At 46.3% G+C, this 27,837-nt stretch overlaps 1 protein-coding gene across 1 annotated transcript in view; it reads right to left on the reverse strand.

The window, feature by feature from the left end:
* SEC14L2 (SEC14 like lipid binding 2) overlaps positions 1 to 25,572 on the reverse strand; it is a 39,315-nt gene extending 13,743 nt beyond the window's left edge. The window contains exons 1-6 of the mRNA XM_088458841.1: positions 25,413 to 25,572; positions 7,913 to 7,994; positions 6,057 to 6,100; positions 3,793 to 3,855; positions 1,028 to 1,216; positions 688 to 783 (exon numbers count right to left, since the gene is read on the reverse strand). Of these exons, the coding sequence (XP_088314967.1) occupies positions 688 to 783; positions 1,028 to 1,216; positions 3,793 to 3,855; positions 6,057 to 6,100; positions 7,913 to 7,994; positions 25,413 to 25,466 (528 nt within the window). The 5' untranslated portion in view covers positions 25,467 to 25,572. The remainder of the gene's footprint in view (positions 1 to 687; positions 784 to 1,027; positions 1,217 to 3,792; positions 3,856 to 6,056; positions 6,101 to 7,912; positions 7,995 to 25,412) is intronic.
* Positions 25,573 to 27,837: the final 2,265 nt, after the last annotated feature.

The raw sequence follows: 27,837 nt of genomic DNA on the forward strand, positions 1-27,837 counted from the left end.
ACCCTCCTCCCCCGCGGCTGTCCGCTCCCGGCGCCGGCATCCCTTCGAACGGGATGCCAGGCGCCTGTCTCCCGGCGTCGGGGAAATGTCAGGCGTCTACATCTAGACGCCCGGCATTTCACCCTCGCCGGGATATGACAGTCGGGAAGCCGGCTGCCGGTATTAAGGCAGCCGGTTTCCCGATTGTATACCGCTAATACAGCTTTAAGATGATTTCCATATAAACTATTCAGCTTCTAGTTGGAGAAGCCTGATCAGAAATTGAGAGATGTTATCCCAGAATTGTATTGTAGTGACCCTTCCCTTAAACACTTAACATTATGGGAGAGATGTACTAAGCCTTGGACAGAAAGAAAGGGGAGATAGATAAATTACCAACCAATCAGCTTCTGTCTTTTTACAGGCTGTGTTTGCAAAAATTACAGTTAGGAGCTGATTGGTTGGTAATTTATCTCTCTCCAAGGATTCGTACATCTCCTCCCATAACTTTTAATCACCATCTAGAACAACCCACAAACAAAGCCTTCTTTTGACTTTCTGACAAGTCACATGTTCTCAACCATTCACTAACATTTTCATATGTCTGTAGTCTAAATACATTGTGACTAGCTTGTTATAACGCACCAATATGACCTTGTTCAGAGTAGCCTACAAAGAGTGGCAGTTGGCACTTGTGTGCAATCTTACCTCCCCATATAAATCCACTCCTGATTTCCATAGATGCTTCAGTCCCAAACCCTCTACATCATAGATCATCACAGCCTCTTCAACCCTTCTGCCCAGCTAAGGAAAAGAAGAAGTATGCGTGAATATGAAACACTATACAGATGCAAACTATACTAGCATGTATTAAAAAGGTTTCTGTGAATGTCATTTCTAATAAATTGTGTTTAAACTTTTTTTTAGGTAATGTGAGGACACAAGACATGAAATATTTGTGGATTCTTAGTACATCTCTCACTACTCCTGCAGACACTGAGTCAAAGTTGGTATCTGAGTCTTATTTTTGAGGTTCATGGGCTGATACCTTCTCGCTCTGCAAACGGCTTGCTAGATGCATTTTCTCACAATCCCTGACTTTGGTCTTCAGGAGGTCCTGTTTGGAAGCAGAGAACAGCAGCCCTTTAGGGTCCAGGGGCCCGATGACATCATACCAGATGGGACTGCCTTCCCTGTCAAAGCCACACAATCCCCCAGACAAATACTTCTGGACTACCTGGAGATACAGTGTTAAAGAAAGTGAACTGAGGTATAATCTACAGAACAACATCATAGGTTGCAGAAGAGGCAAGAACACAAGTAGAAAAAGATAACACCACGACTTCTATGTTTAGTTACAGACTTTAAAATAATTAGTCTTACTGTAAACTAAATTGTAATAAAAAAAATATAACTTAATTTTGTAATTTGCAGGTGTGCCAGCATAATACAGGATCTCCTACCAAAACATGCAAGTATGAGAATGTATACTTATCTATATCTTATTCTAGAGTTACAGGGCATGTGCCTCTATGCACACTATGTCAGTAAATTCTGCTTACACTTGTCACAATGGAAATTGCAGGAGCAATACACTGCAGAGCGGCTTCATTAATGACCCTCAAGGTGATGGCCTTATATGCTGCATTTTCTCAACAAAATGATCTATTGATTCTGTTTATTAGATATATAAGGACATATGTACTACCTGCTGTCGTTTCCAATTTTATTAGAGCTACGAGGCGGTAGCCTGAGTGTTTTTATAGACTGTGACTTCTAATATCATCTGAATTATTTCTTAATATAAATAAGTTTCCTTAATGAACATTGAAGTGATGATATTAGAACTCACCGATAAGCGATATTGCATTTGCTCCTCTGGTAACCACAGAATAACAATATTTTGAGTCCAGTCAAGCGAATAGCCACAGAATTTAAACACAGAAAGAGCCTCCTAACAGTCCTGATATAGGTGGGATAGTCCTGATTTGTGGGCTCTGTTTACCGTCCCTGTTCTGTCTAGCTTTGTGATGGCATCACTTTGGCCCCGCCCCTGCTACACACTGCCGATATTACAGGCAGCGTGAAGCAGGGGGCAGGGCCAAAATGACGCGTTTCGACGTGAATCGCGTCACAGGCCCCCCGCTGCCGAGGATTTTACTGTAATTGCGGTGGGGGAGGGGTTTGCAGCCACCGGGAGACTTGCCTGCCTTCCCGGGAGGTCGGGAGCGGCACCCGATTTTCGGGAGGCTCCCGACCAAATCGGGAGGGTAGGCAAGTATGACCTGGTATGGTTACTGGAACAGGATGGGGAGGATGGGGAGGAAACCAGTGCATGCCCCTGTGATGTGTGACCACGCTCGCTCGCGTCTTGTGTCTGTCGGCACATGAATGCTTGTCACAATTTGCCGACATAAAGAGTAGATTAGTATATAACCTTATATATTTTACCCTTAATAGTATATTAAAAATAATGTGTTTCTTGGCACACACAAACAGATGGGTTTTTATCACTGATCTGACACCTTTCATTATGCAGAGCAGGTTTTGCTAGCGGATCAGTTACAAGGGATTTTGCAAGTATGGGTTGCAGCCAGATAAACTGCTTAGCTTAAAATATCTACAGATATTCACACTCTTATGTGCATAGCCATTGAAAAAGGACATAAATGATACATACTAAATAAATCAGGTTTTTCTGGAATAAATATGCTATATATGTAATATTGAATGTACTTTTATATTCTACAATTGTTACATTACAGTGACCAACATATTAAAGCAAAGCAACTAGTCAAATACACGGGATGAGCCCCGAAGTCATGGCAAAAGGTCAAGTTTTATATAAGAAATTCTGACATGACCTCCTCCCATAATGGTCAGTAGTTCTTTATATACTCTAACTTATCCAGCACTGATGGAGTGTTTTAGACAGAAACTGTCTTCTGATTGGCCCTCTTCCCCCGTCAACATGGTAATGTTAATGTATTGTTGGTTTATACAGCCATGTTTCCATCCAGCTCTCCTGCCTGTCTAGTGTAGTGTACTGTGTGATATTATAATAGTACATTATAATGTAAGCTAGCACTATAATATGCCATTATATAACACATTTCTGTATACGAGAACATTATGGGATGATCATTAAGAGATGTTGAGGTATATTTACTAAAGTGCGGTTTTTAGAAGTGGGGATGTTGGCCATAGCAACCAATCAGATTCTATTCAGCATTTATCTAGCAACTTATAGAAGATAATAGCTTGAATCTAATTGGTTGCTATGGGCAACATCTCCACTTCTAAAAACCCACACTTTAGTAAATATACCCCGTTAAGTCAAAAATGTTTTTCTATGTATTTTCAGAATTCCATATAAATAAAGAAGACTGCAAGAAAAATACAGTTTAATTTAAAATTAGGGATGTGCGGGCTCGGATTAGTTCAGATTTTTCCCGCCAAAAATCAGGTCTCAGAAAGAGGCAAAACATCATCTTTTATGGACTTTTGTCCATGAAAGATGACGTTTTGCCCATTTCTCAGACACGATTTTTGGCGGGAAAAAAAATCCAAAATTGGCGGGTAAAATCCGAACTAATCTGAGCCTGCACATCCCTACTTAAAATATGATAATTTTCAGCTTTGTGTGCACAGTGTGATATTGTCGGACCCAAGAGAAAGCCTGAATGCTGGGCCCCAAGTAAGTAACATTTCACATAGGATATCCCAGCCAAAACTGAATTTGTTTTAGATTAGTTATTCCCTAAGATTTAGTAGTACCCAAAGCATGAGAGTGGGGAGTAAGGAGCTGCTCACCTCTGGAGGCTGCCATTTCTCCAGCACATTGTCAATATCCATGTGCTTCCGTAACTCCATATGCTGAGGAAGAGAAAAACAGACAGGAAATGAAAGAGCTGGTAAAGCCAGTATCTGACACCTATATAAATATAACCATCTACACAAACCTAACATAACTGAAGGATTTATACTTATCTAAATATGTCCACGCCCAGCTGCAGGTTGCCATATTAGGGGTGCGGTACCACTTGAACTAAGCGGGCAGACAGTAACTCACAGTATTGCTATGCACATGCTGGGGGCAGGCCTGTAACAAACTTGTTCTTGTGCTCCCACTCTTTCAGGCTCTGTATCAGCTTGTCTTCCATGATGAGTGAGCTCAGCAGAATTGCACCTGTATGTTAGTATGATTTTCCTTCTGTAAAGTAAGCTGCTGCCCAACAAGGCCGGTTGTAGGGGCCTGAGCATCGGAGTGCTCTGTACTATATGGGCGCCACTGTATAAGTCTGCAGGAACAACTCACTCAAAGCTGTTTCCAAATCTCCTGCTGCCTTGCTCAATTCAGTGAATAGCAGTGACAAAATTGTAAGTTGGGTGACAAGATGGCAGGTGTGTGATCTACGGGGAGGAATAGAAAGGCAGGAGATTTACAGAGGCAGAGGTCAAAGGCATCACTGAGAAGACACATAGTGATTGTGCCCTAAGGGCCAAGACAATCAGCTAAGGATTTGCCTTGGCATGGACCTCTTATGAAAGTGGCTGTGAATAAAGAGGTGGAGGGGAGCAGTGGAGAGCTACGGAATCAGCTATGGAATGGCTTTTTGTGTGGCGCTGATTCAGTAGCAACAATATGGTTAAAAGAGTTCTCTGCGGTAAAGTCCACTTCTCCCGTGAGGAGGCCCTAACTAATATCATGTCTCCCATTAGAATCTGCATCTCAGATGTAGGCAGCACCAGCAACTAGCCCCATATTGGGTTTATATCTGGGATAATTAAGGAAAAGTACATGAGACAGATGCGGATCCAGAGAGGGCGATAGGGATGGGGGGCAGCAGTCTCATTAGTGGGTGACCAGTGACATCCACCAATCAGTATGTTATTGTGGCCGCATGCTGCACGGTTGTGCCTGAGGAGCAGGGAAAGGATGCTGCTCAGCCACCAGGCACATCTGTGTAGCATGTGGCCGGGGCAACCCCTCCCTGTTATGGTGGAAAACCCTAGAATACACCACTGACCTGAGAATTTCGTTTTTTAAATCATTATGCCATTAAAGACGCAGACACTGCTTTATTAGGAAAGTTGATTAAAGCTAATAACCTATTTCCAGCAGATCCAAATGACTACTATGTAATGTAATGTTCTGTATACCTGATCCATATTATCTAGTATGCAATATTCTGCATACACCATAAGAATGACCTGCAGAAGTATCATGTTTCCATCTTTCCACTTATTACCCAAGAGCAGTAATTTTTCTGAATTAATAAACTGATGTCAAAGGTAATCTTTTACTATCAATGAATTATGATTTTTGATGTAAAAGATGAAAGTATGTAACCATGAGAGAGGTTGCTTAGGAAACTCGCTGTTCATAGACTGTAAGCTTGTGAGCAGGGCCCTTTGTCTGACTGCTATCACCCAGTTTTGTTTTATTACTGTTTTGTTGTAAAATTGTAAAGCACAATGGAATATGCTAACACTATATAAGTAAATGTTAATAAATAGTATATATAGAACTATACTGTTCATATTTTTTATTTTGTTTGTAAGCTGAACCCTATTCCAAAATGTATAGCACACGTGAACTTGTGAACCACACTAAAGCCGGCCGCACGTAGCCATGCTGGAAACCCTTAATGTAGATCATGGTTTGGTGTGTAATAGCCCTTTTACACTTGCAGTAATAACCCTGGTTATTGCACGTGAATGCACAGCAACCCGGGTTAGGGTGCGGTGTGAAAGGGCAAGGTTGAAATAAGACGGTATTTCAACCCTGGTGTCGAGAAGGGTTGAACACATGCTCAACCCTGCTCGTGTTGCAGTGTGAACGGGTAACCCGGGTGGATGCGAACCATGTCCCGTTCTCTGCATAGGAAGAGCTGGCGCTTGGAGATGGAAAAGAGATATAATATAGGTCTTTAAAATGTGATGAATAAAGTGTGTTAATACACAACTTTAGTATTCTTAAAATAGATAAAGTTTGTGAGCAAACAGCACAGTTTTTATAGTGGGGTTAAAGGTCACACATATTAGTACTTTTCCAGAAGGTATAAAGTCCTCACCTTTCGGAGCATACTTTCTGATTTTTGCAGGTTAAAGACTCGGGCTGGGAGATGGGGCAGAGAGGAAAAGAGATTACACAGAGATTATAGGGATATTACATTACAGACACATAATCCATAATCCTTAACCCTCCTACTACCAGAAGTTCCTGCCACACAAAGTAAGATGGTTGGATCCTCTGGCAAAAAAAAAAAAAATTGTAATCAGAAAATAAACAGTCCAGCAATCATTAAGGGAAAACATAATTGTGAAATAAATAGATCAAATAAATTGTAACCTCCTGTGTAACAATTTCCTGTCCTTTTCCGGTTCCTTACGACCAACATGACAGAGCCCCAAAAAAATTACTGTAAAGTATGTAGCAGTACCCAGGGTATCGGTCAGGGGGAGAGCCCCTGCACTACCACGTTTTACGAGGGGGCAGTACAAGATATACAAGTCAGACAACTGTGGCAATTAAAAGGCCTTATACTGGCATCTCTCTAGATGTTTGAAAACCCACAGTATTTGCGCTGCCACTATGCATGGCATTTGGGAGGTGGTACAGTGAGCACCACCAATCATTTTGAAAACTTGACTTATAGGATTGACAGAATCACATGAACAAATCCCTTGGGTAGTTTTTATGGGCAGGAAAACATGGTTCTCACCAACATGCTCACCAACAGGCCAACAGTGTACATCGGTAAACGAAGGGCCCTATTCAGAGTTGTAAGCTATCACACAGCCGCTGCGACTTTGTACACAGCGGCTGTGTGATATTATGTTAATGCTGCAGGAGGCGTCTTGTATAAATAGACACCTCCAGCCGGCTTCTGTGAACCACAGCTTCTTCCGAGGACGCCGCCATCTGATCACTTGCCTTAACATCGGTCATCTGTGTAACCCTCATGTTACTGAGGATGGCCATATATTTCATACTGCCCCATGAGTTGAGTGTGTGTCAGAAGGACACTCACCATCCCCGACCGCTCTCTCACCCTTTTTGGGAGAGCATGCACCTTCGGCGAGCGCAGAAACTCCATGCACCCTGCCCTGCCCACAGTCTAGCGGGTACGCTACATGTGCAGTACAGATCCAGCGCATTCACAGAGCAAAAACCATCGGAGTTGTAGGCAAACCATCTGGCTTGGTACACCTTTGAATCAGGCCCCATGTTGCCCCTAGTTCCACTAACTAAGCATTTAACAGTGTAAGTAGACAAGCATTTCATATCTGGGCATACTGTAAAAAAAACAAAAAGAAACAGACTACCTACGGTCCAATATTCGTTCCCTATTCATCAAATTGCTTATATCAGCAATCGCAAGTTTACAATATCTTAGTACATAACAGCAAAGTGACTGTTATCTTGTGCCAAAATGTTTTAAAGCTACTAATAAAAGTCAGATAATATGAATAGTTACTTTGAAAATCCTACTTATTGGCAAAATCTTCAATTCGTAATTAATAGGTTTCTTGGCTTTTTTTAGTTTTTATTGACACTTATTTTCATTGGCATTCATATCCTTGACTATTTCTTTGTAACGTAACCAATCTGATATGTACAACTTATCACAGACCGATGTTACATATCAGAGGACAATCACAGTGGAAGGTCCAATAATGATTGATATTGCAGTGCCAGATTGCTTATTATCTACAGAGAACTTTTCTGCACCAAGAATAAGAATGAAGAGTGATAATCAATGCTAAAATCTTTTCCTTAATTGCACTCATGCTCTAGGGGTAAAGGGCTTTGATGTTAAATAATTTCCAGCTCTCAACTGGCATTAAGATGTATTTCAAGGACCAGGTGCCTTATCATGTTATTGTACACACTATTGACCTGTGAACTATTTAACAATATATTCACCTCGGAGCCAGCGCAGTAGAAAGTAATCATCCTGAAGGAAAGAGGGGAGCTTGGGCATCAGGTCCTTTACATTCTCCCGAAACTGGGGATAAGGAAAAAGAAGAAATCACAGCTACTGGTCACCATCAAGTGTTGCCATAGAAAGATGAATAGTATACCTGATACGCAATCCAGAGAAATTACACAGCAATGATCCTTAAATATGACAGATGTTATATATTTGTGTTTAAGAATATTGGCTTGTGTAGAACACCTTGCTGACGTAGAAATTGCCTATAATGTAGCACAGAGAGATGGGGGTGAGACCCCTATCACCAAAGAAGTTCAGTGGATGACAGGAAGATTGTTATCCTAAAAGTAAACTTTTGACATAACTGTTTTTTTTTTTTATAAATGTTGCTATATCATCGTTTCATCATTATTTTTATGTTTACATGATTATCCCCAGAAAAGATATTGATATGTTTTTGAGGTTTTTTTTGACTAGTAGATCTTAAAAATATCCCCCTCTATATAAATACGTATTTCTAGGACGCACCAGGAGACTGCATGATTAATTTGATATGAGACACTTGTATATCTGTGTGCAACTGAGTCCCTGAATCTGTATAGGAAGTGCTATGATGCAGCGGCCGCAGCTTTTTTCCATGCCAAGTTTCATTGTGCTTCATATACAGACCCAGGGCCCGTAGGCAATGTCTAAAAAAATTTATTGTACTACTGCTTTCCATAAAAACAAACTTAATGTTTAAAATGTTGTCATTAAGAGAATTATAAAAATATTTTTAAAAAGAGAGCTTCCACCTTTCCAAATAAGAAAAGACATCATCTATATATCTTGACCAGGACACCAGACTCGCTCCAAATGGGTTATTGTTCCAGATCACGTCGTTCTCCAATTGGCCCATGAATATGTTAGCGTAACTTGGAGAGAACCTGGTGCCCATCGCGGTCCCTACCTTTTGTAGATAAAAGACGTCAAAAGCAAAATAATTATTACATAAAATAAATTGTACTCCCTCTTAAAAAGTTTTGTAGACAGATTTCCAACTCATTATCTCTCAGAACTTTCGTAATTGCTTTTACACCTTCCTGATGGTCTATTATTGTGTATAAAGATTTTACGTCCGCTGTTCCATGATGTAATCATCCTCCCATTTGGTTTTAGTAATAAGGTTCAAGAAATCCTTTGTATCCTTTAAATGGGATCGAGTTTTTTGTGACCAGAGGCTGAGGAGGTGAGCGATGCCCAGCAGTATGCCCGGGAGTAATGCTGATGAAATTACATCCCACGCTCATTGAGGACTGTCGGTTGACAGTGCTCTCTGCTATCCGGTAATTGCAACTTTATGTCACTGTGGATTATCCCGTCCAGGGAATGAATGTAATTTTAAAAGGATTTTTACATATGTTATTGTTTGTTATATAATAAATTGTGCTTCACTATATGCACTTTTTTATCTGTTTTCGATCACCGTATACAACCTATGAGAGGGAATATCCCTGATCATATAAGACACCTATTGCAACACTGAGTGGTTGAAAACGACCAAGGGGAAAGTACCCTTTTGGAATTAGATACTAAGCGCAGATTATGTGATTTCTGCCTTTCATTTATTTCACGTGTTGGTGGCAGTTGGGATCCCTTCAATAGAAATCACGTTTGACCCGCTGCATGAGGGATTGCGCACTGATTGAATTATCTTCACAATCACTGACAGTCTGCTGCCAGTTTGCAAGCGAACTCGCAGACCCGTTATGCACATGCGCAGAACTGGTCTGGTGCCTGCGCAGATTCACAAACATGGGGAATCTGCATTCAGCAGTGCACTAGCTTGCCCTGCAGAATCAGGCCCTGTGTACCTCCCCATGCTTAAATGTGCTCTACTGTCCCACCTCTGTCTACTGTGCCCCATCATGTGCATATAAGCTATGATGTGCAATTTCCATGTCTGCATGTACTGTACTGCATTTGAGCCAACTCTTCAAAATAACTGGGGGTGCTCCTCCATATGACTAAAAATAGACATTGGTAGGACAGCACAGATATTGGGGATGCTCATGCTCACACAACCACAGAGCTGGCTCCTATGTTGTACTGTGCCCCTTCATGTCTGTATTTTATAATGACCAATCTACATGCCTATATTAGTTAAACTGTGCTCTTTAAAAAGCAAGTGTGCATGTGCTGTACTGTTCGCCCTTTACTTTTATGTACTATATTGTGTTCCCCTATGTCTGCATGTGATGTACAACTTACCCTTTTGTCTTTATGTGCTGTACAACATACCCCTACATTGTGTGTGCTGTCTCTCTAAATATCTGTATGTGCTGTATTATGGCTTTCTATACATCTATATGTGTTAATAGTGTACCCCTAATTTTGAATGTGCTGTACTGTGTTCCTCTCCTTAACTGTGGGCCTTATTCAGAGTTGAACGCAATTCCGATTTTCACACAGTTGAGCGATTATCGGTGGTCTGCGAGAATGCATCACAGCTGCCTTGCGCACACGCGGAAAAAAAATTGCGATCAAACTCGCTGTGAGGAATTACCCGCAACTGACTGAAAAGAAAGAAAAAAAAAGTATTTTGGGTGGGTTACGGGAAGTTTCGGCCAAAACGTGGGTGTGTTGGGGCCTTTTCCTGGGCATGTACTAGCCATTGTCTGTGATCACTCTTGCAAAGAACAAAGCAGCGTCTCAGTTACCGTCGCTGTAGACTCACTCGATAGCTAGAATCTCATTGGTTGCTATGGGCAACATCTCCACTTCTAAAAACCCGCACTTTAGTAAATATACCCCCATATCTCTATGTGCTGTACAGTTTCACCTCTGTCTGCATTTATTGTACTGTGACCGTCTACATATCTACGAGGGTGGATCCAAAAGTCCGTGTCCTGATGTAGTAGTAGATGTCGCCCCGTATTGATTGTATGTATGTATGTATGTATGTATGTATGTATGTACTAGAGTTCTTAGTAGAACACTGTGGAAAATTACAGCACAATTATTTTATCTTTGCAGATATTGAATAATAAACGAAAAAATATCACTAAAAGTTGAAAAATGGAGAATACTTAAATTTGAGCAGTCATTAAATATCTGCAAATTAAGAAGATGACGCTTACTGACATTCACACTGAAGCTCAAGGAAAACATTTGTGGGAAGACTTTTGCGTCTGATGATGATGTCATGACAGCTGTACAGGATTGGTTTGAGGACCAATCAACAGAATCAAGAGATTGGAGCATCAATGGGAGAAGTTATTGTAGTAAATGGAGACTATGTTGAAAAATAAATGCCATTTGAACTTAAAATTTCTCTGTTATTCATGGTCAGGACATAGGGGGTCATTCAGACCCGGTCGCAAACGCTGAGCGCTCGCAACCGGGTCGATGTTCCCCCACTGGGCATGCGCACGTCTGAGCCGGCTTCGACGTGCGCATGCGTGAGACCCGGCTAGCGACGGGCGCTCCGTTGCTAGGGGTCTCGCACCAAAGGGGGCGAGCTGTCGATGGTGAGTGACAGCTCGCCCCGTTTGGAAGGCGGGCAGGGGGTGTGGCCGGCCAAACGGAGGCATTCCCGAAGGAACGTTTGCCGTTTGGGGGCGGCCCCACTGACATCAGCAGTGATGTCAGTGGGGAGCTTCCTGCTCGATCAGAGCAGGAAGCTCCCTGGGCTTGCGAGTTCCGAGACCCAACCTTAGGGTCTCGTCGCAAACCCCGATGGTCTTGACCATTGCGACCATCACCCTGGTCGGTCGCTAGAGCTGTGGGTGGTAACCCACAGCTTAGCGATCAACCAAGAGGCGGCACTAAAATATGCAAGCGGCCGCCCTCATTCAGAGCGACCGCTTGCATCTAACGACCGCCTCTGAATGAGGTCAATGGACTTTTGGAACCAACCTTGTATATGTGCTGTACAAATGCTAAGTCTCTGTGCATCTCTGCCTATCTGTATGTGCTGTATAGATTTCCCTTATGTCTGCATGTGCTGTACTGTGCCCCTCTGCATTTCTGTATGTGCTGTAGTGTTCCTATATTTGTATATGCTGTAGTGTACACCTCTCCATGGGGGCTATTCAGTTGTTTGTAGCTCCCGTCTAAACTGCACGGGAGCTATTCCAGCGAGAATGCACAGAATTAGCTGCATAAATGGCTTCTGCCGTGCTAAGTTGCACTCCTTCAAACAATTAAATTGCTATCCATATGTGCTGTACTGTGCCACTCTCCTTAACTGTATGTGTTGTGGTATAACCCTATATCTGCATGTGCTGTATTGTGTCCCTCTACATATTTGTATGTGCTGTATAGTGTATTCCTACATCTTTATGTGCTGTACTGTGCCCCTCTATACATGTATTATACAGCACACCCCCATGCCTGCATATGCTGTACTGTGCTCACCCCCATGTCTGTTTATGTTGTACAGTGCACACCTATATCTGTGTATCCTGTACTGTGTCAAAGTTGACATTTTTCTCTATGTCCACATGTGCTGTAATGTGCATACCACCATGTCTGCATGTATTGTATATTGTACACCTAAGTCTGTGTATGCTGTACTGTGCCCTTCTATATTTCTGTATGTACTAAATAGGTGTACCCCTATTAATGTAAGTGCTGTACTGTACCCCTCTACATATCTATATGTGCTACCCTTACATCTCCATGTGCTGTACTGTGCACACCCCCATGTCTATATGTGTTGTACAGTGTACCCCTGTCTAGTTGTGCTGTACTGTGCACCAGTTTGTGAGGTACCATGTACCCCTATGTCTGCATGTGCTCTTTATGCCTGCATGTGCTGTGATGTGCCCTTCTGCATATCTGTATGTGCTGTACAGTAGGGGATGCAGTCAGGAAGCCGACGGCTAAGGGAAGGGATTAGGCATATGCACCCCCGGGGGGAGGTTAGGGTTAGGCACCCCTAAAGGAGGGCTAGGGGGGGGACAGGGTTGGTTTTACTTACCTAAATCCCCTGTCGGGATCTTCACTGCGGCCGGCGGTCATACATACTGATTCCGTACAGTAGGGTGGGTCGAAAAAAACAAAACTGCGAGTTCGAAATTCCAATAGTGCGGAAAAGTTGTGGGTCCATAACAGTAACTCGTGTGCAAAATTTCAGCTCTGTTGGATAATGTTTACTATCCCCAGTGGATTCTGGAAGATTTAAAAATTTGGCACAAATTAGGATATTTTGTAATCAGGTCAGGTTACGGCACGGTTTTGGGGCACATATTTTGGTAATGAAGTTATTTTTAGGTGAAAACGCTTCAGTTGAACTCAGTTAGATACAAACCTTCAGGGTAGACGTTTAAGACGTTAAAAAAGGTAAAATATAGCAAATTTCCACAAAATGCCATCATCTTTGACGCGCGTGCTCCTGAAAAAGACTGACACTTCTTACAGGTATTAGGACTTATAAAAACAAGAGATATGGTAAGAACTTACCTTTGTTATCTCTGTTTCTACGAAGTCCATAGGGTCCACAGGGTTGACCTTGGGGTATAGCTGGATCTGGAACCATGGGCACCACGCAGTTAAAGCTTTGCTGCTCCCAGGATGCACTTGGGTCCGTCCTCCTCTATACCTCGCCCCGGCCACAGGCACCTCAGTTGGTAAGCAGCTAAGGCCGGAGGAGGAGACTAAACAGAGAGAAGGAAGACTGGAACACACAAGAAACCATACTCACAGAAATGGGAGACGGAAAACCGGTGACCAGCCACACAGCCCATTTGAAGCCAGGTGCGTCAGGGCGGGCGCCCTGTGGACCCTATGGACTTCGTAGAAACAGAGATAACAAAGGTAAGTTCTTACCATATCTCTTGTTTTCTACTTCAGGGTCCATAGGGGGTCCACAGGGTTGACCTTGGGGATGTCCCAAAGCACTTCAACTAAGGGCGGGGACGCTCCTGTGCTGAAAGGAGTACCCGGCGCCCGAAGGATGCATCCTGAGAGGCGAAGGTGTCAAACGCATAGAACCTCAAAAACGTTTGAATTGAAGACCAAGTGGCCGCCTTACACAGCTGAACAGCGGAGGCGCCACGTCTAGCAGCCCAAGAGGGACCCACAGAACGAGTGGAATGAGCCTTAACAGAGGCTGGCACAGGTAAACCCTCCTGTGCATAAGCCTCACAAATAACGGAATGAAGCCAACGGGCTAACGTTTGCTTGTTGGCAGGCCAACCCCTCTTGTGAAAACCGAAGAGGACAAACAAAGAATCCGACTTCCTAACCGAAGCAGTCCGATCCACATAGATTCTAAGTGCCCGGACTACATCTAAGGAAGCCTCACCAGCTGAAAGATCAGGCGACTGAAAAGCTGGCACAACAAGTTCCTGATTAATGTGGAACTTCGAGACCACTTTGGGCAAAAACTCAGGACGAGTGCGGAGCACCGCTCTGTCCTGATGAAAAATCAGAAAAGGAGGGCGACAGGAAAGCGCCCCCAACTCTGACACCCTCCTGGCAGAAGCAATTGCTAGGAGAAAAACGGTCTTGAACGTCAGCCACTTGAGGTCCACCGCCTCAAGAGGCTCACTTGAGGTCCACCGCCAAGTCCCAAGGAGCCACAGGAGGCACGAAGGGAGGCTGTATCCTGAGAACACCCTGGAAAAAGGTGTGAACATCCGGTAGTGTAGCAATCCGTCACTGAAACCACACGGACAATACAGACACATGAACCTTCAGAGAGGCCAGGCGTAAGCCGAGGTCCAAACCTGATTGAAGGAACTCCAAGATTCTGGAAACCCGGAACACCTGAGGATCATAGTTTCTGGATTCACACCACTGAAAGTAAGTGCGCCACACCCTGTGGTAAATCCGTGCGGAGGCAGGCTTGCGTGCCCTAAGTATGGTACCAATGACTGAACTGGAGAAACCCCTAGACCTCAAGACGGCTGTCTCAAGAGCCACGCCGTCAAAGACAGCCGACCCAGATCCGGGTAAAGGCAGGGCCCTTGAGACAACAGGTCCCGACGCTGAGGAAGAAGATACGGAGCGTCGATGGAGAGACACCTCAGATCGGAGTACCAAGGACGTCTGGGCCACGCCGGAGCAACCAGCACGAGCGTGCCGCCGTCCTGCTTGAATTTCCGCAGAACCCGAGGAAGTAAGGATATCGGAGGAAACAGATACGCCAGGTGAAACGTCCATTTCACCGACAGCGCGTCTACCAGACTGGCGCCTGCGTCTCTTGTCCTTGACCCGTAAACGGGCAACTTGTGATTGTGACGGGAGGCCATCAAGTCCAGCTCCGGCAGCCCCCACCTGTCCACGAGTAGCTGAAACACCTCTGGGTGAAGCGACCATTCCCCGGGATGCACGTCGTGACGGCTGAGGAAGTCCGCCTCCCAATTGAGGACTCCGGGAATGAAGACTGCCGAGATCGCTGGAATGTGACACTCCGCCCAAGCAAGGATGCGAGACACCTCCGACATTGCTGCCCGACTTAGAGTTCCTCCTTGGTGGTTGATATACGCCACCGTGGTGGCGTTGTCGGACTGCACCTGAACCGGCCGTCCGTAAAGAGCGGGACCGGACGACTGCAGGGCCCGATAAACCGCCCGCAGTTCCAGAATGTTGATGGGAAGAAGAGCTTCTTCCGCAGACCAACGACCCTGAAGTGACAACGAGCCGGTCACTGCCCCCCAACCCCGAAGACTGGCATCCGTCGTGAGCAGGACCCAGTCCGGGATCCAAAAGGGACGACCCTCGATCAGATGAGCTGTCTGAAGCCACCAAGCCAAAGACTGCCGAACCTCCGGGGACAACACCAGCAACTGAGAGCGGATCCGGTGAGGTAACCCGTTCCATTCCGATAGAATCAGCCCCTGTAGAGGCCGGGAATGGAACTGGGCAAATTCCACCATGTCGAATGTTGACACCATGGAGCCCAAAACCCTCATAGCCGAATGGACCGACAGGCGGCAACTGCTCAGGCAACTGTGTATCCTCAGCTGCAGGGAGGAGACCTTCTCCGGGGTCAGGAAGATCCTTTGCTGCCGAGAATCCAGCAGGGCTCCCAAATGAACCATCCGCTGAGATGGAATCAGGGAGGACTTTTTCCAATTTATCAGCCACCCGTGCGCTTGCAGGCAAGCGACCGTCAAGTGGAGATGATGAAGCAGTACCTCCGGGGAACTCACCAGCAACAGGAGGTCGTCCAGATACGGTAGTAGCCATACATTCTGGTTCCAAAGATGTGCGGCCATGACCGCCATAATCTTCGTGAACACCCTCGGTGCCGTGGAGAGACCAAAGGGTAGCGCCCGGAACTGGTAATGGTGTTGAAGGATAGCGAACCTCAGATAACGCTGGTGCGAAGGTGCTATCGGAACATGGAGGTAGGCGTCCTGGATATCCAGGGACACCATGTAATCCCCCGGTTCCATCGCCAGAATGATGGAACGTAACGTTTCCATCCTGAACTTGGGAACTCTGAGGAATTTGTTCAGAGACTTCAAGTTGAGGATAGGGCGATGAGAACCATTGGGTTTCCGCACCAGAAACAGAGAAGAATAGAACCCCGTCCCTCGTTGTAATGGAGGAACGGGAACAATGCCCCCTGCTGTCAGCAAGGACTCTATAGCTTCCTGAATCTGTAAAGACTTCGTCGTATCCTGAGAAGGACTCGTGCAGAAAAACTGGTGGGGCGGTCTGGGCCGAAAAGACAGGGCGTACCCCTGGGAGACCACTTCTCGAACACAGGCATCCGTGGTGGTATTGTGCCAGCACTGGGCAAATAGAAGAAGTCGGCCTCCCACTCTGGGGTCCCCCAGAGGGAGGCCCGTCCCATCAGGCAGAAGGTTTATCTTCCTGCTTGGAAGAAGGGCGCCTGGCACTCCAGGGCTGCTTCTTGGGCTTAGAAGCGGCCTTGGTCGTCGACTGCCTCGGGAAGGACTGACCTTTTGCCTTGCCCTGAACCCGAAAGGACCGAAAAGCAGAGCTCCGTACCTTGGTAGGAGCAGAAGCCGAAGGGAGGAAGGCTGATTTAGACTTAGCCAGAGTGTCCACAATTTTGTCCAAGTCTGGACCAAAAAGCAACTCCCCATTAAAAGGTAAGGCCTCCAGTCCCTTTTTGGAGTCAGCGTCAGCTCTCCAAGACCTCAGCCACAAAGACCGACGCGCCGACACAGCTGCAGCCGACACCCGAGAGGTTAGCAGGCTTGCATCTAACGATGCCTCCCCAATGTAGGAAGCCGCATCCCTCATTTGACCTATCAACGCTCTCTGGATCTCCGGAGCATCTTCCGGAAAGGTATCCTCCAAAGCATTGGCCCAGCTCTCGATGGCCTTAGCCACCCAAGAGATGGCCATGGACGGACGGGCCACCGCCCCCGAGAGAGAGTAAATAGACTTCAAACAAGTCTCCACCTTCCTGTCCGTGGGATCCTTCAGGGAGGAGATCGACGGCAAAGGCAGCGTAGCGCTTTTAATTAAGCGGGTAACATGGGAATCCACCGCTGGAGGAGTTTCCCACTTCCTGCAATGAGCCTCCGGAAACGGATAGTTCGAAGCCAACCGCTTCTGCGGTTGGAACCTCTTGCTGGGCAACTGCCAGGCCCCTGCCATATGATCCGTCAATTGATCGGACAGGGGAAAAACCGTCGAAGCTACCTTGGCCTTTTTAAAATTAGGGTATTTTGACCAGGGGGCGGCCACATCCTCCTCAATGTGAAGGATGGCCCGCACCGCCCTAACCAATGCCGGCACATTAATGGAAGACTTAGCCTCCATCTCCTGGGCCCCGGCATCCGAGTCAGAGTCTTCATGGATCTCCCCGTCATCCGAAGACACGTCCGTGTCCGTGAACTGAGCCGCTGGTGAAGCCGGAACGGAACGCTTGGACGCCCGTGGGGGCAAATCACTGTGCAACATATGCTGAAAAGCCGAGGACGAAGCCGCCAGACTCTGAACAGAGCTGGAGAGGACGTCCACCCAAGGCGGGGGTACTGCCTGAGGATACCCCTGACAAGGTACCATCGACTGCTGCGGCACGGTGGGGGTTTGCACGTATACCGGCAAACCCGCATAAGGACCCACAGTCTGAGACCCGGGAGGAGACTGCACCAGACGAGTCACACCCAGGGAACGGGGCATGGTAGGCTGGGGCAACGCCCTAGAAGGGGCCGCAGTCGGGACCGCAAGTCGGTCCGCGATTGACGCCAGCACTTGCGTAAACATTGCCCACGGAGGATCCTGCGCCACCGGGGGTTTAGAGGGTCCAGGTACCAACTGGCACCGCCCGCACAGACCGTCCTCAGACAATTCTGCCCCGTCAACCCCTGCCGAACAGCGTCGGCAGGAAAACAACACAGGAGCCTCGGAGCGCTCATTCCCCTCATCAGACATGACACAAACTTTTTTTCAAAAAAAGTGTCTCACCGAAACGAGGAAAGGCGTATAACACCCACGCACTCCCAAGTATGCAACCCAAACAGCCCACAAACTGGTACTGAGGAGCACACCGCAGTATGTGACGGACCTCACAAATACGTAGATTTATATAAGTGAGGTACACAGAAAGAACACCCCTCCCCCACGCACCTGCGGGCCGTAGGAGAAGGAAAGGGATAGGTAAAAAGCTGACAGTAAGTAGAAAATAAGCACAGACAGCAGCACTAGCAATAGTCACATACCATGCAGAGAAGTTATACTCACTGCACCTTCCGCTACAATCAACCTCCCAGATTCAGTGTCTGGGAGGGCTATAGCACTGCGAACACTGTCCTTTGCAGGGGGAGAGGTACGCAGGGGGACTGGTCCACTGGAAGCCTGCCTGGGAGCTCTGCGATGCTGCCTGAGGAAGATGGCCGCCGGAGAGCTCTGAGGAGGAGTGGCCAGGAGATTACAGCCCAGCGACGCCAGCACACATGAGAGAAGGCGCGCTGGGCCGAGGGGAGGAGCGCTGAAGCAGGGAAGGCTGCCTCCCCTGCTAGTACTAAACCCCCGGGGAAGCCGGTTCCCCGCCGGTACTTACACCCCGGGGGCCAGCGGACACGCGGGGTATGCCTGAAGAGGGGGAGCCCGCCGCCGCTACTAGCGCCGCCGGTCTGTCCCCAGAGACCGGCGGCATGAAGACTGCATTATCCCCGCGTGCAGCGCTGACAGCGCTGCACGCGGCTTACCTGGCCCCTTCAGTCCGGCAGCAGTCCTTGGGTGGTCCCGGAGTCACGCTAGCACTGACTCCGGGGTCCCGCTGCGATCCCCGGATCAGTACCGGCGTCGCAGCGCCAGCGGGGCTGTTGGAGCGGCAGCATAGACGTCCAGATGGACAGTCTGATGCTGCCGCTCTGAAGACAGTAAAAATAAAATAATAAAATCTTCTTCTTTAAAAATAAAGAATAAAGCTTAGGGGCTGCTTATGCAGCCCCACTGCGCAGGGTGACCCGACTCCGGCCGGGCACCAACTAAAACTGAGGTGCCTGTGGCCAGGGCGGGGTATAGTGGAGGACGGACCCAAGTGCATCCTGGGAGCAGCAAAGCTTTAACTGCGTGGTGCCCATGGATCCAGATCCAGCTATACCCCAAGGTCAACCCTGTGGACCCCCTATGGACCCTGAAGTAGAAATATTATTTTCTAGGAGGTAGGGAGTAGGGATGGACATCGCAAGCCCATCATCAAATTCTGTCTGGACTTACACCATTGAAACTTTTGATGGGATGGCACAGCCCTCGCCCAACAACAGTCACTCACACAGCACAGAGGGATACTCTCACACGGTCACTACACACTGGACTCACTTCAATGGCCTCCCCACCAGTGCCGGGCATGATGGACTCTGGAGCCGGACTGTATATGTAAATACACTACACTAGAGAGGACAAAGTATACATGTTGCTCCATTATGTCTGCATGTGATGTACTGTGCTCCTCTGCATACCTGTGTGCTGTACAGTGTATCCCTAGTCTGTATGAGTTCTACTGTGCCTCTCTCCATATCTGTATGTGCTGTACAGTGTATCCGTATGCCTGCATCTTCTGTGATGTGCCATCTGCAGATCTGTATGTGTTGTACAGTGTACCATTATGTTTGCATGTGCTGTGATGTGCCCCTCTGCATACCTGTGTGCTGTAGTGAACCCCTGTCTGCATGTACTGTACTGTGCCTCTCACAATATATGTATGTGGTGTACAGTGTACCCCTATGTCTGTATGTGCTGAAATGTGGCTCTCTCCATATGTGTATGTGGTGTACAGTGTACCCCTATGTCGGCATGTGCTGTACTGTGCTCACTCCCATGTCTGCATGCGCTATACAGTTTACCCCTAAGTAAGTATGTGTGGTACTGTACTCCTCTCCATATCTGTGAGTGCTGTTCTGTGCACCTCTCTAAGTATACATGTGCAATACTATGCCCATCCCCTATTCTGTATATATGCACGTTACCCCTAAGTAAGTATGTGTTGTACTGTACTCCTCTCTGTATGTGCTGTTCTGTGCACCTCTCTAAGGGGGATAATTAATATAATAAATTATCTCATTTTTCAAGCATTAAAGCTGGAAAATTTTATATTTACTTTATCTCCATATTTAAGTGTAGTGAAAAGTATGGTGAAATCGCTAATGTCACATACTTTTCACTGTTTCCTAAACACACTGCCGCCCCCATAGAATCTAATGGGGGCTTTCTCCTGGAGATATTTATATAAACTGGAGAAGAGATATTTATCTAGTTTATTTTTTTAAACAAACTTAATTCCATCTCCAAATGGTGATAAGTAGCCTTTCTCCTCAGTACCTGAGCTGTAAGCACTACAGTCTCATACACATATAATGGGCCTCTGTACAGATGGTGATAAGTAGCCTTTCCCCTCAGTACCTGAGCTATGAGCACTACATTCCCATACACATATAATGGTCCTCTGTACCAGATGGTTATAATTAGCCTTTTCCCTTCAGTACCTGAGCTATCAGCACTACGTTCCCATACACATATAATAGGCCTCTGTACCAGATGGTGATAAGTAGCCTTTCCCCTCAGTACCTGAGCTATGAGCACTACATTCATTCCCATACACATGTAATGGGCCTCTGTACCAGATGGTGATAATTAGCCTTTTCCCTTCAGTACCTGAGCTATCAGCACTACATTCCCATACACATACTGTATAATGGGCCTCATTCAGAGGTGGATGCAGCAATGATTTCCGACGCAAACGGACGATGTTCTACATCTGCACGTTCGTCTGAGTCGCACTGCGCATACATCCCGATTGTTACCGCCTTGTGATTGCAGAGTGAATTAGGATAGAGAGAGGAGGTTTTGGGGACATTTCTGGGGTGTCTAGTCAGATGCAGGCGAGTCGCTGCCAGCGACTGCGTCCAAAGACGAAGTTGTACTGGCATCAGTGTCAATGTTCCGACAGACATTCTGTGCCTCCATAAGGCTGTTCTTGTGTTGATATTGTGACTGATGGTAAGTCGGTGACAGATTTATTGCATTAGGTGGGTGTCTCAGAAGGAAGCCAATTGGTCGTTCCATTAACATAAAGTCGCAGTCGTGGCTGTAACTGCATCCACCTTTGAATCAGGTCCAATATATCCATATCGATAGATAAATGGATAGATGAATAGATATGTGTTCCCACAAATTAGGAGCATAGAGACCCCATTAGTGCAAGGAACAGGCGGCAATCAACAGATTTTTAAAAGGAATATTTATATATATATATATATATATATATCTCCAAATCGGTCCGGCACTCCCGTTTCCACTGATTATACTGCCTGCGTGCCCTCCTTAACGGTGGATGTAAACAGCAAAAATAGGCGGCACTGCAGGTCTTATTGAGCGTTGAATTTATTTTGCCAAAATAAATTCAACGCTCAATAAGACCTGCAGTGCCGCCTATTTTTGCTATTATATATATATATATATATATATATATATATATATAACAAAAACGTGGACGGCGGCACTCAGGCCAATAAATACCAGTGCACAGCTGGTTGAAAGTTTCAACGTTTCGAGACTTTAATACGTCTCGTCATCAGGATTGATGACGAGACGTATTAAAGTCTCGAAACGTTTAAACTTTCAACCAGCTGTGCACTGGTATTTATTGGGCTGAGTGCCGCCGTCCACGTTTTTGTTATGTTGGATCCCCGGCCTTGGGATTCCTAGGAGGGCACCGGCTAATTGTGTCATTATATTCAAGGGAGTACTGCTCATCCATAGATTGTGTATATGTGTATATATATATATATATATATATATATATATATAAAAATGAGATGGTGTACGTGTCTTGATAAAAGCTTTTAGTCGCTGAAACGTTGACACTGTACACGGCTCCGCCTGCTGTTTGTTTAAGTGGTATTGAACCTGGAGTGCTATCCGCTTTGCTACACATGTCTATAACATTTGGAGGAGCACCTAGACCAGTGGTTCCCAAACTTTTTTGAACCACGGCACCCTAGAGTATCAGCATTGTTTTCACTGCACCTCTGGGCCAAAAGTTTGTTTGAGAAATTCAGAAAAAAAATGTAGTAAAGTAGTAAAGTGAAATAAATTGTGCTGACCTGTCATCTTTAGCTTCAGCTATGTGGTGGTAGACAAATTTGCGCTTCTATTTGTCCACATAATTACATTACATTGACCATAAATAATTTGCATTGATGCTGGACCACCAACCTGAGGCACCCCTGCAAGTGTCCCAAGGCACCCCAGGGTGCCACAGCGCACAGTCTGGGAACCACTGACCTAGGCATTTAGTGACTGCTGTGAGTGAGCGCCGGACTACGTGGGAGTATAATAAATATATATATATATATATCAGCAGACCCCCCCTCCCCCACTACACAGTGACTGCAGCGGGCTGCCCAGCACACTCACTGCGTTGGGGAGAGAGGCTGATGCCGCTGCCGGTCGGGCATATGCGCACTACACAAACAACATATCGTAAAAACACAGATCTCGCCGGGACAGGCCATTTTCGCTTCGGCTGTCCCAGCACCAAAATTCAATTAATTATGACGGAAAGAAAAATGCGATAACAAACGAAAAATATGTACAGAGATAATTAAGTTTATTAAATCTGTATGTGCAATACTATGACCCTATGTACCCTTATGTCTGCATTCGCTGTACTGTGCTCAACCCCATTTCTGAATTTCATCTGAGACATTTGTACCTTTTTCCTGACTGAACTTACATGACTTCTGTGAGGGGTTTATACTGTCCCTGAAGGAAAGTGCTGATTGCTGGGTTTAGATAGCAATGTGATCATGTCACAGGAAACGAATGTGCCACTATTGCTGTCCTAATATAAAATGTCTGAGAATGACTTTTTGGGACTGTTTAATAGATTATTATATAACAACTCAAACTTCAATCTACTGTACTTATACTCTCTAATTATAAAGATGTGTAACCTCTCAAACATTTTGTGTTCTTATTCTTTGGTTTTCATTCACAATCGGCTGAGCTAGTTTTTCCTTTGTATGAACCCTAAATCTAGATGAACTAGCTGAACAGCATATTTGGTGAAAGTTAAGTGACTGTTAAGTGTCTACACTTCTTTCTATCAAGAATCACGTGCTGGTTGTCCCTGTATCAGGTAGGGGATGGCACTGAGGTCATAAACACAGTGGCCTTAGAAGTCAAGGTCTCAGTTTTGCTCTATGAACTTGATTAGATAAATCAGTTGCATTAACTATTGGATAACAACAAGGTTATACTTATAATGTCTATACTGGTTGCTTTCTGCTATTGTGTCACGTAAGTATATTCATCTACTTTATAAACAACATTCACAAATTATGGTAATAACTTTTCCAGTTACAACACACTGGCAAGATCCATACATACTTCACATTACTAACATATCCATGTCTCATTGGCAAAACCTCCTGCACATGTGATCATCATACTATGGGCAACATTAACAGTTAGGACCAAATCCATATATAGGGTCACAGGTGCATATGCATTTGGACAAACTATGCTGCGATGAAATGAGGGCTAATGCATTTATATTTTTCCATGCAGGGAAATTAAGTACTGCTTATCATTGCATGTATCACACAGACTGGCCAGTACTATTGCTACACTACAATTTGAGCTAGGAGGCGCACAGTCAGAATATTTTAAATTTGCCCCCCTTCAGAACAACAGGTTTAGCCGGGATGTAGTTATGAGACCGGCGGCCGCATGGTTAGGATTGGTTAGGATTATGGAGTCCAGCGGAAGTAGGTTTTTAGGTTTGGGGGAAGGGGAGGAGGATTAGGGTTAGGCACCCCTAGGGGGGAGTGTTAAGGTGCGTACACACTGAGCGATTAAAGTGGACGACTGAACGATAACGATATTGTTATCGTTCAGTCGTCCACTTTATCCTCCATTTTTAACACAAACAATGAACGATAACGACGATGCGCGTTCCCGCGGGTCTTTCGTCATCATCGTTTATCGGGTTAACATGCAGGCCAATCTGACGATGTAGTCAGGTTGCTGCATGTTGGGGAATGGGGGAAGAGAGCCCGGTGCTGAACGATATCGTTAATGATATCGTTCAGCGCGTATGCTCAATGTCATGAACGACATTGAGCACATCCTGCCGGGGACACACTAGACGATATCGCTCAGGGAGCATATCGTCTAGTGTGTACGCACCTTTAGGGTAAGGCGCCCCCAGGGAGAGATTAGGCTTAGGCACCCCCCCGGTAAGGTTAGGTTCAGGGAGCGGTAAGAGGGGGTTAGGATTAGGCATCCCCATGGGGGGGAGATTATGGTCAGGCACTGGGGGGGGGGGGGAGGTTAGGATTAGGGGGGGGCAGGGGAGGGTTAGGATACTTAACTGTACCCAGTCAGGATCTTCATATGGTCGGGCATCCGCTATCAGAATTTGAACAGGCAGCTAAACAGCCGCTGGTATTTCAATCCCATTCTGTTTATCCAAAGTGTAAAATTCAAGGTTCTAGTTTAATAAATGCAGCACAATTCAACAATCCTTGCTTTAGAAATGAAAGGGTGGATCCCAGAACAGTATGCTCTGATGAGTTATATTATTGTGTGACTAAGTTACTGCCTTCCCTAGGTGTAACTCAGTAGGGAATACTGAACATCTTACACTAAAATACACAAAACACAGCAGGTACAGTAGCTTTAGGGACAAGTAAACACAATATTATTATCATGACATTGTTTATATGTGTAGGGGGTCGGAGACTGCTCAGGGATAATGAGGAAGAGGCAAGTGCCGTGCAGGGGGAAGAGATTAGCGGGGAAGGGGGTTATAATATAAGTGATGCCAACAAGCCAATCGTTCAGTATTAGGGACCAAACTAGAGCACCGGCTAGGACAGGGCATGTGCCAGGGAGAATTGCTACTAATAACAGCGGCAATTATCTGAGTTACAGGAGGTGAGATGAATGAGTTTGGTGCAGTGACTTGCTGGATGTGCCGTTGCAAGACGGAGTAATGCACGATGATGCAGTTGTATAAAATACAATTATATATATTACATCTGAATGAGTGTTGCGAGATCTCACCTTGACTAAGGCCTCCTCCTGCTTGGGACTGAGATCCCCGACTCTACCACTCATTATGTCACCAGGCTGTGGTCTCTTCCGTCACTGACTGAGCTCCTGTCCCTGTCTATGCCGGAGAGGGTTTGTGGTAACTGTCTCCCTCAGTCATCAGGCTTGCTTGCCTGCCTGTGTTTCCACATTACAAGCCGGTCTCCGCCTCTGGGGATAGGGGGACAGCCCCCTTGTCTCTCTTAAAGCCACAGGGCTTCATTTTGAGAAACTGACACATGATGCAGATTCTCCCACAAACAGATTATCTTTATCTGCATGTCTGTGATGTGACATTAGAAGAGGATAAATGTCTCTAAATACAATGGAGAGGGGATTTGAAAAAAATAATTAGGACTAGGCTTATTTTAATAAGATGTCAGGGAAACGTGGCTTGGTGTAAAATAAGCTCTTTATTTAGAGACTTTGAACATGTTCTGATTCATGGTGCTGAATTTTTTCTGAAGTATAAATTTAGCTAGAAAAGGAGATACATTCTGTAATATAAATATAATACATCAGAGCCATAACTAGACTTTTTGGTGCCCTGTGCCAGAGAGAGCAATGTCCCCCCCCTCCCCCCATTTTTTAAATAGGGACATAAGATAGTGCCATGAAAGAGGAAACTACCAGTGAGAATGATAAACTGGAAACTTGACAGGCCCAAACAGCACCCTCCGCCCTGCGGTGCCCTGCGCCATGGCACAGGTGGGACTACCCTAGTTACGCCCCTGGAATAAATGTATGTGTGGGCCAACTGTGTATTACAATAGCCTCGCATTGCCATAAGGTCTCACTCAAGGGTGTATCTATAATGGGGGCAGGGTGTGTAGTGCACACGGACCCCTGGGTCCAGGGGGGCCCACACCGCACACCCTGCACTCATACTGTTTAATACTTACCTCTCCTAATTCCCACGTCAGCTAGAGAGGCGCTACACAAAACGCCTGGAAAATGGTCGCCGCAGCAATTTTCCCGGCATTCAGCGCATCCGCAGTAGGAAATCACAGGAAAAATGGCTGCTTCGCCATTTCCTGGTGACCTGTGCATGCACGGTAGACTCCGAGCAGACTAGTCTACTGAGGCTGGTAGCGTTTGGCGGCCGCCGGGGAGAGAGGAGGGACCCCGAACGGGGAGTGAACACAGACCCCCTCTTCTCTTAAAACACCCCTGGTCTCACTGGGTGAAATGGTCAGCTGTAGGGGGATTTGTATCAAACCTTCTAGATCTAGGGAGATAAAGTGGAGAAGTTGCCCACAGCAACCAATCAGCTTCTTTCATTTTATAGCAGAGATGGGCAACAGGCGGCCCTGGGGCCCCATGTGGCCCTCCAAGCACTCACTTGTGACCACTTACAGTTACTCCTTCCTGCTTTCTTGTCATATTTGTCTATTATAGTTTTTAAAGACTGTTTATAAGGGTATGTAGCCAGCAGGAGAAAGTGTAGAGCTGCCGATACGCTCTGGGCGGCTCTACACACTGCAGGGTGCGTGCCCGGAGCATCCTTTGGACGCACCAAGCAGCACTGCAGTAGCGTCACTGGTCTCAGGGTGCCATTCCAAGCATTCTAATAGCAAAATGCAGGTCCCGTGGGGCAGCGACAGTGCTGATCCCAGGGCCCAGTGCGACAGCACCGCTTGCAAACCCAGAGGTGTATCTATATGGGTGCAAGGTGTGCGGTGCACACAGGCCCCTGGGTCCAGGGTGGCCCACACTGCACACCCTGCACCCATAGGTAATTATACTTACCTCTCCGACGATTCTCGAAGTGCTGCTCTGCAGCGCCGGACCGGCGCTGTAGAGCAGCAAACACTCACTGGGAAAATGGTGGCGGCCATTTTCCCAGTGATCTGTGCATGCGCAGAAAAGATGTCCCCGGGAAAGTAGGCGCGGGCACCATTTTCCCGGATACTCGCGCATGCACTGTAGATTCTGGCATGAAGCCAGAATCTACAGCGCTCAGTGCCGCAGTCAGAGAGGAGGGGGCCCAAACGGAGGCTGCACAAGGGCCCCCTCCTCTCTTAAAATGTCCCTGTGCACACCCCTCCCCAGAGCACTGTGGGCCTGATTCAGAGCCGCTCGTAAGCGGCCGCTCGTTCGCTCCAAGCGATGTTCGCACAACTGCGCATACGTATGGGTCGTAATGCGCATGCGCCAACCAGTCAGTGCGATCGGAAATCGAGCGCTCGACAAATAGCGAGTGCCTGCTAAATTGAGTGACAGGATGAGGCTGTTTGTGGGTGGTAACAGGGGAAGGTGCTTGAAAACGGGGAGTGGAGATCCGAACGCAGGCGTGCCAAACGGTCAAAACGGGCGTTTTAAGGGTGTGCATAATTAACAAAGCAGCGTCATCGACCACGTCACTTGGTTGTTTCTTAGCCTGAACTGTTTGCATGAT

The sequence above is a fragment of the Taudactylus pleione genome, unplaced genomic scaffold, assembly GCF_031769625.1.
Source record: "Taudactylus pleione unplaced genomic scaffold, aTauple2 ptg000857l, whole genome shotgun sequence".
In the NCBI taxonomy this organism is placed as follows: domain Eukaryota; kingdom Metazoa; phylum Chordata; class Amphibia; order Anura; family Myobatrachidae; genus Taudactylus; species Taudactylus pleione.